Here is a 12,613-nt window from a genome sequence, read left to right as displayed (position 1 = left end):
TGTGTTTGTGGTAGCTGTGCGGTCTTAAGTCATGTCACTAAGGAGGCGTCTCTCTGTGTTGTGAACTTTTGACCTAAAAATGTCATGGTGATGTAGAATTTCCCCAACCACTGTTGAGACCCAGTCTTCATAAACTGCCTCCTTCAAAGTGTGTGTTTCTCCAGTCAGCAAGGTTCCAACTCTGTCAAGAAGAAATCTGCTGGAGCAAGGATAAAGACAGTTTTGAATGATGTTACTTCTTGTTAATTAAAGAAGACATCAGAAAAATCTGTGCTTATCCTTGCTAACAACTCTCCAACCTCTTTTCAAAGAAACGGACGAGAAGACTTCTAACTTGGAGGTGCTGAAGGTAGATTCTGGTCAATACATACAAATGAAAAGTCCACTCCCTCTCTGCATTATTACATATAAAAAATTGTTTTTATTCCTTCATGAAAACTAACACTGGATGGCTTGTTGTTTGGTTATGTTTTTGGGCTTGGGAAACTAAGGGCAGAGTCTAGACTTGTGTTTTAAAAAGTGTAACTGGAGAAAGTTTCCAAATCCACTAGGATGCCAAATACTAGGTGCAGATCAGTCACATCATAATGACTTTTAGACAAGTGCAATTTATAGAAATGTTTAGTAACCAAGTAATTTGGAAACACACATTTCACACATATATTTATGAGAAAAAATAATTAATGAAACAAGGTTTTCCAAATGTCCTGAATGTTGTTTTTCAGTCCTTTGTATAATTTTTTCTCTCCTAAATTGGAATTTTTAGGAATATCTTTATTCTTGAAGTTAACCCCCCCCCCCCCCCCCAAAAAAAAAAAGAATAAAAGGGAGCATCCTTATTAAAATGAGTAAAGGGGCCATGAATTAATTTATGTCAGAAAATCACCTACATAACTCCATAATTTTCACACCATTCATCTGATTATACTCTTTGGGTAGCCCAAAGTCCTATAATATGCATGGCTTGTATGACATGTTGGTACAACAATGATTGTAGCAAAATGCTGATGTGCCTCCAGCCTTTTTTCAGACAAGGAGAAACAGGTGCTCCTTCAGCATATTCTGACAGAAACAGTCAAGCATTGTTCTTATAAACAAACATCAAGAGAGTCAGAATAGTGACAGCTTTTTCAAAACTACTACATTCCATAAATATTTAAAAAAAAAAAAAATTACACTGGCTGAAGTAAATGACTGAGTGTATTAAGAGTTTTGAGACCTGACAATTATATATTGCCAATAATAAAAAATGTATATATATATATTATATTGAATGTGGAAAGAAGGCAAGACGGCAACAATGATCTGTTCACACCAAAAGCATATCAAAATCCAGGTCACGCAAAGTTCACATTTAACAGATCGTTAAATGTTTTAAATACAGCTCCCCTCACGTTTTACATATCCTGAGAAAAGCAAACTCTAAATGTGATTTTACAACCACCATAGATGTTTTAAAGTATGGATTATAACAAGCCTACAGTTTTGTTAAAGCTTTTAAATTAAGCAGTGTGCTGTACAGCATAATACATCAAATAAAAATTCTCATCATAGCTATGAAGGGAAAAGTTCTGTTACCAGCATCTAGAAACAGGCAGCTCCTGACCTTTTTTGAATTATTAACTTTTTGAGTCAACAATTTTTTGTCTCACTTGGGATCTGCATAACTCAGAAGATTATCAAAAATACCCTTATTTTGACAAAAAATCATTCCAGAGCATGTAGGTCTAAAGTTGATGCCTAAATAAACAGTCTCATTATACTAGGAGGAGACAAGGCCTTACAATGCTCAGCTTGTTACTTGTGTCACGTCACTGTACATCTTGCCACTTCCTATATTTATCCCTCTTTTAAACTGTTGTTAATGGTGCTATATAAATATGAACTGAACTGAATATTTACAGAAAGTCAAATAAATTGCTGTGGTCCCTGAAAACTGCAGGGCAGTGAAAAAAGAAACACATGTTCCGCATAAAAGGGAAGTAAAAACTGCCTTTAAAACCTATGATGATACTTTCAAACTGTTGAAAGCCATCCTTTTTTTGCTTTGTAACCATTTTGCTAAGATTTTCAAATAAAAAACTCAGTTCTGGACAGTGTAGAATCATATGTTTTTGACTATTCCCAGAATTTCAACACTACATTGTAGACTTCCCACCAAAATATGTGTCAAAAAGTGACTTGACACTCAATGGGGTGCATTGGTTCAGAATACCAGGTTTGGAAATTAATTTGTACTTTTTTCAACACCAGCAAGCTCCATAGGGTTGTATTTCAGATCAAAATCCAAGCTATATCCTGTTAGCATGGGATCAGCTATCAGAAGAGTATGGGTCATTCTATATGTCAATGTTCAACAAGGTGGCTCAGAAAGGCATTGACCCCCAGAAAGGCACTTAAGTATCAGTGTACCCTGTTTGCTGGTGTGAGGCAAACACTGTTACAGACCTTTATAAATGTAGGTCTTTGATTCTGATAGAAGCTCTCATAGCAGCTTCTTATTTTCCTCTACAGATGCTGTGCTGTTGGTTATATGCCAGCTCTCCTGGGTCAGTGTCAGTCAATCAACGTCTGCCGCAAATCTTGTGCAGGGACTCTTAAAACCTCTATTAAAGAAAAGGCAGCCACATTTATTCTTTGTAGGGCATGTGCTGTGAAGTTATTTCAAGGGCTTGTGAGTTGTCTTTTGTGACCATAATGGTCAGGTAAGAGAGTAACTGCAAGAGAGATTTTGTGTGGACGTTCAGATGGAGTACATAGTCCCAGGACACAGGTTCTACATTTTATTCCTTTTGGGAGGCTCTGCTAGAAACTGGACAAGCTCTGGGGGAGACAGTTTGTCTGGAGGGGAAGAACAGGCTGATGACATTTTGAAGATATGACCGTCCCAAGCCATTTGTTGCTTGCTAGGCTGCAGTGAAGCATATCCAACAGGCTAGTGCAACCCAGGGTTACAGAAAGCCACGTAAAGTCAACCACTTAATATTTCACCAGGCAGCAGCGGCGTAGCAAAGACTGGGTTTCTAATGCTTGCAGGTTCATTAACCTGCTGGGGCACGGCTACTGTACTCTTGAGAAAGGTACTTAACTGAAGTTGTCTCAGCGTGCTTATATAATGAGGAAACCTACGAATTGTGAGGCTTTAAAAAGTCACCCTGGAAAGGGCGTCTGCCAAGCAAGTAAATAATCATCATAACAATGATATGATTAATTGTGCACCATAAATAGTTCAGTTTATTTCTGCCAAAAAAGCTCCATCAGAGCAGGCTGTTGTACTGAATTTGTTTCAGGATAGAGTCGTGAGCCCTCATAATTTAATAAAGGCAGCTATTATGGCATTTAACACTCCAATTAAACGGTAACATTTCTTATCAGTTGTTAAATGCCAACCCCCCCCCCCCCCCTCTCCAGAACTGATGGCCACCCAAAGATGCATTGTCATTTGTCTGAAAATGGGGGAGAGGGGGCCACCGAGCTGCACTCTCCACCGTCAACGGGCCCTGGAGGGTGGGAGCAGACGGAGCCCGGTCACTGACACCTACGGCCCAGCGCCACACTTCACACATGGCTGTCGTAATTAGATGGCACAGGCCCCTGTTTCAATTCTTCTGAAGGACACTGAGGGACGCTGACAAAAGGGGAAGAGGCCCAGCTCACGATGGATCTGGGTCGCCACCGCCATCCTCTCTGGTCTCCAGAACCGGCTGCGCTCTACCTCTGGGGGCTCTTCATTAATTTTTGCACAAATGCCTGCAGGCAGCAATAAAGCTTGTGTCTGCCATGACATTTAGATGGTTATTCATCAGCCCACATTTGGTAAAACCAACTTTTTTAATAATGCCATCACATTAAGTCAGCAATTCCCTGGAATGACTGTGATCTCTTGAAATTATTTGAACCTGGGTGGGCTTCTGTGCAATGGTTTCTTCACACTAACATATTCAGTTGATTATATAATGTTGGAAAAAATATATGTTATACATGGAAAATTATATATTTTCTACTAGGCATTACTTGATGGAAATCAGTGTTTTTCTTGAGAACCATAATGCTTGCATGTTACTTTATATTTATTGTATTGCTACCCTAACTAGGTGGCATGCTATGACATTTATCCTTATATATTTTTATTTGTTCCACAGTTATAGCACTGCAGATATATGAATTCAAAAAGTGAATTCTAATTTGTTTTAATCCTCTTATGAACATGGATCTGTGCAAATACTTTGTCAAAATTGTGGCAACAAGCAAGACTGGATTTTTTTTTTTTAAACCTTATGGGAAAGGAACGAAAACATTGCATCTAATTGACAAAAACAACAGGCTCATGGGTGATGCACGGAAACAACACCGCAGGCTAAACAACTGTTCATGCAAATGCTCATGGATAACGTGGTTCATTTTCTTTTCCTGAGGAATATGGGACAATTTCTAAATGTTCAGAGGAAGGCTTCTACACAACTTGTACAAGGCTTTTAGCCCTTGTACTTGTCACGGAGTTGGGTTACTAGTCTTTAGACTGAAATATCAGACATATACATAAAGTTTTTCACTGCATCCATCTAGGCAATTGTCTTGTCCTGCTGTACAGTGAAAAATCCCCAGCATATACCAGAAATATTCAATTAATTATTCAGATTAATTGTGTAAAAATGTTAAATGTGCATAAATGTTCATATTGGTCTCGTATTTTTTTTTTATTCTGTTTTTATTTTTTCTGTGGTAATTCTTGCTAAAATGTTTCACTTACAATCAGACTCAGTAAATGTCAGAGTGCTGAATCACTGGCATACCATCTGTTTGTTTATTATGTAAAACTGGATGGGTGTCCTTGTCAATATATATTGAATATGATTATCAGCAAGGAGGAATAAACAGATGTGAACTATGCTTAAGTGCTGGGCTTCAGATGGCCTTTCATTTGCAATTTGTAAATTTCATGTAGAACTCAGAATGAGTGAACTGTGCCTAAAATATGTGTTTTGTGATTGTTATCAAACAAGCTGCCTTAATTCTCTCCTCCTGCAGTAAGATTTTACAGATAGTAAAATTTTTAAGGGTAGCAGTTACTTATTATAAAGGAGATTTCACACTATATATATATATATACACACTATATGTATGCACATAAATATATATATTTAAAAAAATTCTTTAATAGTTTTATTGAACTATTTTCTTTTTTTTTCATTTTTTTTTTTTTTTTACTGAAAATAATAATACCAGCTTGCTTTGCCTACGGAAATATTGGCTTGTAGCTATATTTTAAGATTGTCTACAAAATCAGTTACGGTTTTAGTTGTTACACAGAGTTATGTGCTCTGTTGCTCGCTTCTGGGTCATCTTGAGTCTCCCAGAAGCACGTGTATTTTAAAATATTTTTCCTGACTGTTTGCTCTGTGCACAGCAATAATAATTTAAATCAGATGGAGGAATTATGCTTTGGGTAAACTCGCTGTAAACATACAGATCCCTTTGGTGAACCTAAAGACATAACAATAGTAACAGCCTTTACTGTATGTGGTCCCAGTTTTCTCATCTATGGTAAAAATATATTTATGGTGTTATGTTTTATCCTCTTGGCAAAGTTCCTCCCAGCCTGTTATTATTTGTGCTCATCAGATTGATTTGGGATAGACCACGAATATAGTAAAACTTTCACCTCTCATTGGGGACTTATGTGATATGAAAGACAGAAGAATTTGGTATCACAGCAATGCCAGCCTTTTTTGGGACTCAAAATGACCTTAACTTCATTTGCAGACACCGGCAATAACTGCACTGTGGACTGAGACAAAAGATCTGTCCTAATCACCAGTACCAACCCCCTCTTGTATGGTGCATAAGCGTTCCTCCGTCTTGACGAACAAACTGACATGAAGACCCTATTTTGAAGAAGCCCAAATTGCTGGAGTTGCCTACGAGTTGTGAAGTTGTGACTGTCTGTGTGTGATGGACCGCTACCCAGTCCACTCTCCACAGGGACTCGCTTAACACCAGCTTGTCAAAAGCAACTAATTGGTCTTTGAGTCAAAGAACATTGATTTAGATGGGCCATACCTATTATTAATTATAACATAGCATAGAGTTTGTGGGCTACTGTAGTGTTTTTGCACCTGTAGGAGAAATCGAGAACATAATGCCATTGAGTTTACTCCATCTGTGGTCAAGGAAATATAACAGTTTCCTGGTGTATTATTAGTCTAAGAGTCTAAGTGCATTCTGACGTTTTCTTTTAAACCTGCATCATTTAATAAAATTGATGTATAAATCTACGCAATATATTTAGAATCACTCTTAATTGTGCTGAATACGTGCTTTTACTTTAAAATAACTTTGTTGCACAAACAAGTTTAGATTTCACGTTATATTTTCATCTGCTCTTAAGATGGTATTTGCTGTACTCAATGAATGACGAGTTAATGAAATCCATTGTTTAATGTGCATAAGGAAAAGAGTTACAGCCGTCAAATATTTATCTTTTACACCCAGCTGTCGTATTGTCTTTCATAACAAAAACTGGTTATACAAAAATGGCCTTTCCTTCTTTTATAAAACAGAAATTGTTCAGCTGTCAAATGGGTGGTGTTATCCAGAAATCCTCTGCAGCCTCACTGTTTATCGCTTAAAGGAGAAATAAAAAAGTTTAAAAAAAAATACTGTAGCCATGGGAACAACGTAGACGTATGTAGCTGGAAAGAATGTCGACATAAAATGGCCCATTATAGCAACCCTGCAGACGTCAGGAGTGCCTGGCCAGTGTAATATCATACAAAACATGTCTATCTGTTGCATTTTAAACAGCGACAACTCCAGGTGCCAAATCAGTAAAGTGACACATTTGGGTGCTGATTCTTCATTTTGCTCCTTTATAAATGTATTCTTGGTACCACTGAAAAGCCACCATTTATCACACCTCCGAGGAGGCTGCAGACTTTATGAAAGGGCCCTCTTACTCACCTGCAAAGTTCCAAGGCCAACTATTCTGACCTCTTAAGTGCTGCAGCTTGCCTTTGTTATCTCAAAACTATTTATCAGAGCCCATGTCTGCGAAAAAGTCCTCTATCAAAATTAAACAGTCTGAATGGACCACAAAACAATAGACTGCTGTGGAACGTACTCAGAAAATAACAGAGCGTAAATGTTTTGTGCTGCAAATGACTGCAGCTGATACTAGTAAAAGGAACACGAAGAAACGATTGGTTTGCACATGCTTTGAAGGTGTTCTCTTTAATAATGTATTATTCTGTCCATTCTTTGAAAGAAGTGCCCTCCTTCCAGGGTAAAGTGTGAATAATGAATGCCATGTTGCTGTGTGATGTTTATTCTTCATGTCCGTGCTCTGCTTGAAGTTGTCAAGTGCCGTGTTTTCCAGGAATGTTTGTTTCATGTACGTTTTCCATGCCAAGTTTTACCCCCATATGTGTGATACCTCTTTAATTCACTTTAATACTGAGGTTGAGTTGCACCCTCCTTGAAAAGAAGACTACTTTATTAATGACGTGGCATGAATATTTTGTGGTTTTAATATCCTCTCTTTAGAAAAGGGGAGTTGGCTCCTTTATTTTATAACTTATTTTATAGTTCGTTACTGTACATTAGTATTTTGCTTTCGCAATATTACTGTATTTTAAATACATATGCAGTGGAGAAAGAAGGAGTATCTTACCAATGTCTGATGAAATAGCAGTAAAAATACCAGGAAGTGTAACCTGCCTGGGGAAAATGCTTCCTCACAGTGATGAAGATGGTGACTGGTAATCGCTTTTTGAGCTTTGGACGCTCAAATGGCTTTTCATTTTGCTCAAGCTGTGAAAAGTGATGACATTTGACTCTGCAAAATGCAGGGCTCTCATTCAATAAAGAGGCATGACAATGTTGGTTTTAAGCCCTTCTGACAATTGATTCTTCACCTGCTGACTCTCCTCTTCTTAGTACATAAAAAACAGTGTACACGTTTGACAAGTATGGCCTTTGAGTTGCATAATTTGCTCCGAGTGTACGTAAAGCCGTAATTCCTTCATGTTTTCATTTCATTTCAGCGCTGTGTGATAGCCATAGTAATGCTGTAGACCCACAAATAGACAGTTTTTGAATAAAAAACACTCATAACTTGCATTTAAAAGGATCCTATTATAACATTTGTACTGCTGTGCTTAATTTTCTACATGTATGTACAGTTTCTTTATATTCAAGTGTACTTATTTCTTATTTCATTTTTTTGTCTTTTCCTTTTTCAGTAATGACCTTTCCTTCCTTTTCTATAGGTAACCACCAACACAACTATAATCACCTGGTTTTTTCTAGTCCAACCCGTACACCTAAAAATGGTAAGGACATACATGAAAGGTAACTGAGTACAAATGTATGAAAATGGTCATTCATGTAAAGTGCAGCTCTGTCTGCAGAATGTGCAGTTGGGGAAGTTTTCTATAAAACGGGTTTTCTCATGAATGAGCAGTCTATCAAGGCCTTGCTGTTATATTTTCACTGTGGGATATTCCTGAGGAGCAATACATTAACAGTATTAACAGAGGATTTTGTAGATATTTCACTGACTGTGACTGTATCAGAGCATATTGTGTGGCAAATGATAGGAAACTTGTCTTTAATATTTGGTATATGGTGAATTTCCAGTTTAACACTATCATACACACACACACACACACACACACAGAGAGGCAGTCCCTGGATTACAAACGAGTTTCGTGTCCTCAGTCTGTCTTTAAGTCGGATTTTGACGTTAGGTCGGAACACTTACGTATGGTAGGTATCTAACGTTGATTAATCAAATGTTTGTTTAGTATATAGTATATTGTGTACCTTTCTATACATAACATTACAGAGACACTTCCAGATATACTAAAATGTCTTTAATAAAACAGTACAGTAATAATAGTGATACAGTGTAATGATGTCATGATAATTGCTACTACCACTACTACTACTACTACTACAATAATAATAATAATAATAATAATAAATGTTACTACAATATTTATAATAGAGCGAGATATAGAAAGAGATAATAATAAATGTTACTACTATCATGATGAACAGAGGACACGGAGAAGGCTGGACCCAAATGCAGGATCGTTTCTTCAGAATCAAAGGACTACACGTTTTCTTGTGGTTGGGGACAGGCAAGGATCGGAAATTGTGGTCGAGGGGCAAGGCAGGCAGTCGTTATCAAAGAGACATGGAACGGGACTTGGGAACAATGAGGGACAGGACTTGGAAGACCGAAGCAAGCAGAAAGGACAGTTGTCTAGAGTGAGATTCCACAACTGGGAAGAGGTTGAGGAGTTTCTTTAATAGCTGAGTGCTCTTTCAGAGATAGAGAGAGAGCGATAGAGCTAGAGAGAGAGTGTGTGCATGCGCATGTGTGCAAAACATTAAAGAAACTTATTGTTCGCTTTTCCAATCATTCAGTGGCGTTTCACCATTCGCATTACTATTTAAACTTTAGTTTCAAGCATGATCATTTCCCTTTTCTTTGATGCATCATCACTTGCATCACATTTACGCTTTGGTGCCATGGTTAGGAATGTAAAAACAAGAGAATTAAAGCCAAATACACTAACACACGAGACACTGTCCAACTGATAAGAAGGTAGTCTTTATCCTTCCCTGTGCTCACCTGCCTACAAGCTGACGAACCGGTGTAGGCTCGTAATGTTTTGATGTGCGTTGCAAAGTAGGGCCAGCTCAATTTTTTAATGTGAGATTAATTATTAACTTTTCATTTGTTTGTTACTTAAGGGTGACCCAAAAATTAACTTCCGTTCAGTAAGGGGGTGGTTCGTAACTACGAGTTGTACGTAAGTCAGACGTTTTTAACCCGGGGACTGCCTGTATACCTTTAAATAAGTTGAAATATAAATGTTCTTTTTTGACCTTTCATGCCATTTCTTTCTGTTTGAACAGCAGGTACACTTTGGAGACAATGCAGTGCCTTCATCTGATTTGTTGTGCAATGATTCAATCTGACTTTTTGGTTTCTTGTGGTAAAGCAAGATTTTTTTAAAAATAATGTCATGGTTTGACAGTTTCTTATGTGTATTTGCTCTTGTGTTATTTTGTAATTCCAAATATGCACTAAAATGTCTCTTCGACCAGCCACAGAAAAATAATACCAAGATTTACATACCTTTATGGACTTGCATTGTTGCAGCTAACCAATTTCTATTGCCTTACAGACCGACAAAAACAACATTTCCGTAGTTTTTCTAATTTGCTTCCAGGTAAGACCCTAAACAGAACAAAAATTATTAATATAATCGCTACATTAATTTGTTATTAAAAATTTCAGAAAACCTACATCTTCCTGTATGCTTTGTTTTACCTACTTGCATTGCCCTGTCCCCAAAAGTTCAGCAGGCCTTGTTAATAAAAATACACCAATAGACTAGTATCATGGAATCTTTACTATTAAATCACAATTATCAATAAAACTTTAAACAATAGAACCATGAATCACAAATGTGTGTGCTGCATTTTTATGAGTGTTTCAGAAATCCCTTAATTGAAAGGAATTTTGTCAACTGTAGTTAAGGGCATTGTAATGATGTCCCATCTCCATGGTCTGCTAATTGCAGTATGTAACATATGCATTTGAATAACCCACATTTTTTCTATTTCAATAGTAAGAATAAGAATATGTATTTAAAAGTAGTAATAAAGGCAACGATAACTGCTTTTGAAAGCCAAGGTCTTCGTTACTATTGTAAATGAAATAAGATAGTACAGTCCTTAATGCTGGTGCCTTGCACTTAACAGGTCTTGAGTTCAAATCCTACTGTAGTATTATCTGTCAAGGTACTTATGCTGAATCGCTCTACTTAAAATCACCCAGCTGTACAAATGGGCACATCATTGCAGAAGTACACATTGTAAGGTGCCTTGAACAAAGATTTCAGCTGAATAAATACAGAAAGAAACGAAAGGAACCCAGGAAAAATTGCCTGTAGTAGTGGAGTTCTTTGGTTAGTGATCATTAGAGTAGGTGCTGTCAAATTATTATGTGGTAAGGTCTGTACCTGTACTTTATCACTGCCTTTTTAGAGTATGAACACGGAGAGAACATGCACAGTCCTCACACCGTGAGCTGTGTTCAAATCCACACTAAACAGCACAGTTGTGTGACAGCAGTGTTACCACTGCACCACCATGTCACCGGTAGTGAAAGGCTGCAACAGGCAACTGTCATTATTTAACAAAGCAACTAGTTAGTTCATGGTTTAACTTGAGAAAGTGTTAGCCAAAAAAACAAACACTCTTGGAAAACAATTTTTTCGAATCAGTTTTAAAAATCAGTCATTCTTTTCACAATATTCCTTCTTTGTTTAATTGTTTGTGTGTGGTTTTGCTATTTACCTTGTTCCTACCTTAATCTTAGATTCAAAGTCTGTTTAGCTTAGTTTAACAGATGGGACTGTAAGATATGAACTGCAGTAGAATATATCTATCAAAGTCTAGTTTCCTGTATCAATAAGGGTACTAGAGGTGTTGCTGTGGTACTTTTTTTACAGACTATAATACTGTTAGCTGATGAGTCATTGTCATCACATTTCAGATAGCAATATTTAATTAGAATATTTGCTGTAAGTTTGTTTATAATGAGCTTTGACAAATTGCAAAACCAATACAAAATGGTGTCAGATTTAGATACCTTTAGTTCATACTGTTATACAGCCAGCTGACAATAACAGTGTTGATTTGTATAACTGTAACTATATTATTAGTATATATTCAAAATGATCATTAATAATATTAACAAAATGTCCTGCCAAATTAAATTAACCTCTATTTGGGTAAATCTACTTCATATTCAAAAATAATGAAACATTTATGTACATGTTTGCATAATTAAGTGCATGAATTAATAAAGTTTAAGAAAATGAATAAAGCAACTCACATGTTGGAAAAAAAGAAAGTCCTGTAACTCATTAGAGTCTTCTTTATGTCTTTGGAGTCCGCAGCAGAGCATTTTGGTTAAGAGGATTAAATAGGGTTAAAAGTGATTACTCTGACCATCTTCTTTGTGTTGAACTAAAGAACCCGCATTCATTAGTTTAAATTTGTGTTTCTACATACTTATTTAACACTTATGGTATAAAACAGTTTTCCTCTTTTCTGTCTACGATTACTTGGATGATGCAGCTGTCCATCGTAATCTTTTTTAATGTTAAAACTGGCCTAATATCCGATAAAGGTCACAGCATTTCCAGTCCACTCTTCAGTTTTTATGCTCGGATAAGATGCTGAAGTGCAGTACTTTCAAATCTCCCCCCGTCATATTAAGATTCAATTACACTCTCTTAGCCCCTGGCTTTGCTTGAGAAGCCACTTCTAAGTAATGCAATGCAGTCTGTAAACCAGTCCGCTTAGCCAATTTTTCTTTCTCTTTTTGCACAAACTTGATGATATTAAACATAATCTGCTATTAAATCATAATCTTCATATGGTATCAGAAGTCATAAATGAATGACTTCAAACTGAAATTGTCCCCTTAGCTGAATATTTATTAAATAATCTGGAACTAAAGGAGGCATTACAACGCCAGTAGAAATGACTCATACTAAAAATAAACTAAAAATATCACAAGTTTGTC

General features: G+C 36.8%; 1 protein-coding gene across 6 annotated transcripts in view; it reads left to right on the top strand.

The window, feature by feature from the left end:
- Positions 1-12,613, top strand: part of LOC108939858 (protein shisa-6-like) — an 80,775-nt gene that overhangs the window by 59,014 nt on the left and 9,148 nt on the right. For 5 of the 6 annotated variants that reach the window (XM_029246895.1, XM_029246893.1, XM_029246892.1 and 2 more), the window contains one exon: positions 8,268-8,330. The exons of the other annotated variant lie outside the window; for it this stretch is intronic. In XM_029246895.1, coding sequence (XP_029102728.1) covers positions 8,268-8,330 — 63 coding nt within the window. The remainder of the gene's footprint in view (positions 1-8,267; positions 8,331-12,613) is intronic. 6 annotated transcript variants of the gene reach the window in all.

This window comes from Scleropages formosus, chromosome 20 (assembly GCF_900964775.1).
Source record: "Scleropages formosus chromosome 20, fSclFor1.1, whole genome shotgun sequence".
Classification (NCBI taxonomy): domain Eukaryota; kingdom Metazoa; phylum Chordata; class Actinopteri; order Osteoglossiformes; family Osteoglossidae; genus Scleropages; species Scleropages formosus.
Note: the sequence above shows the minus strand (reverse complement) of the source record. Positions and strands in the feature narration are given on the sequence as shown.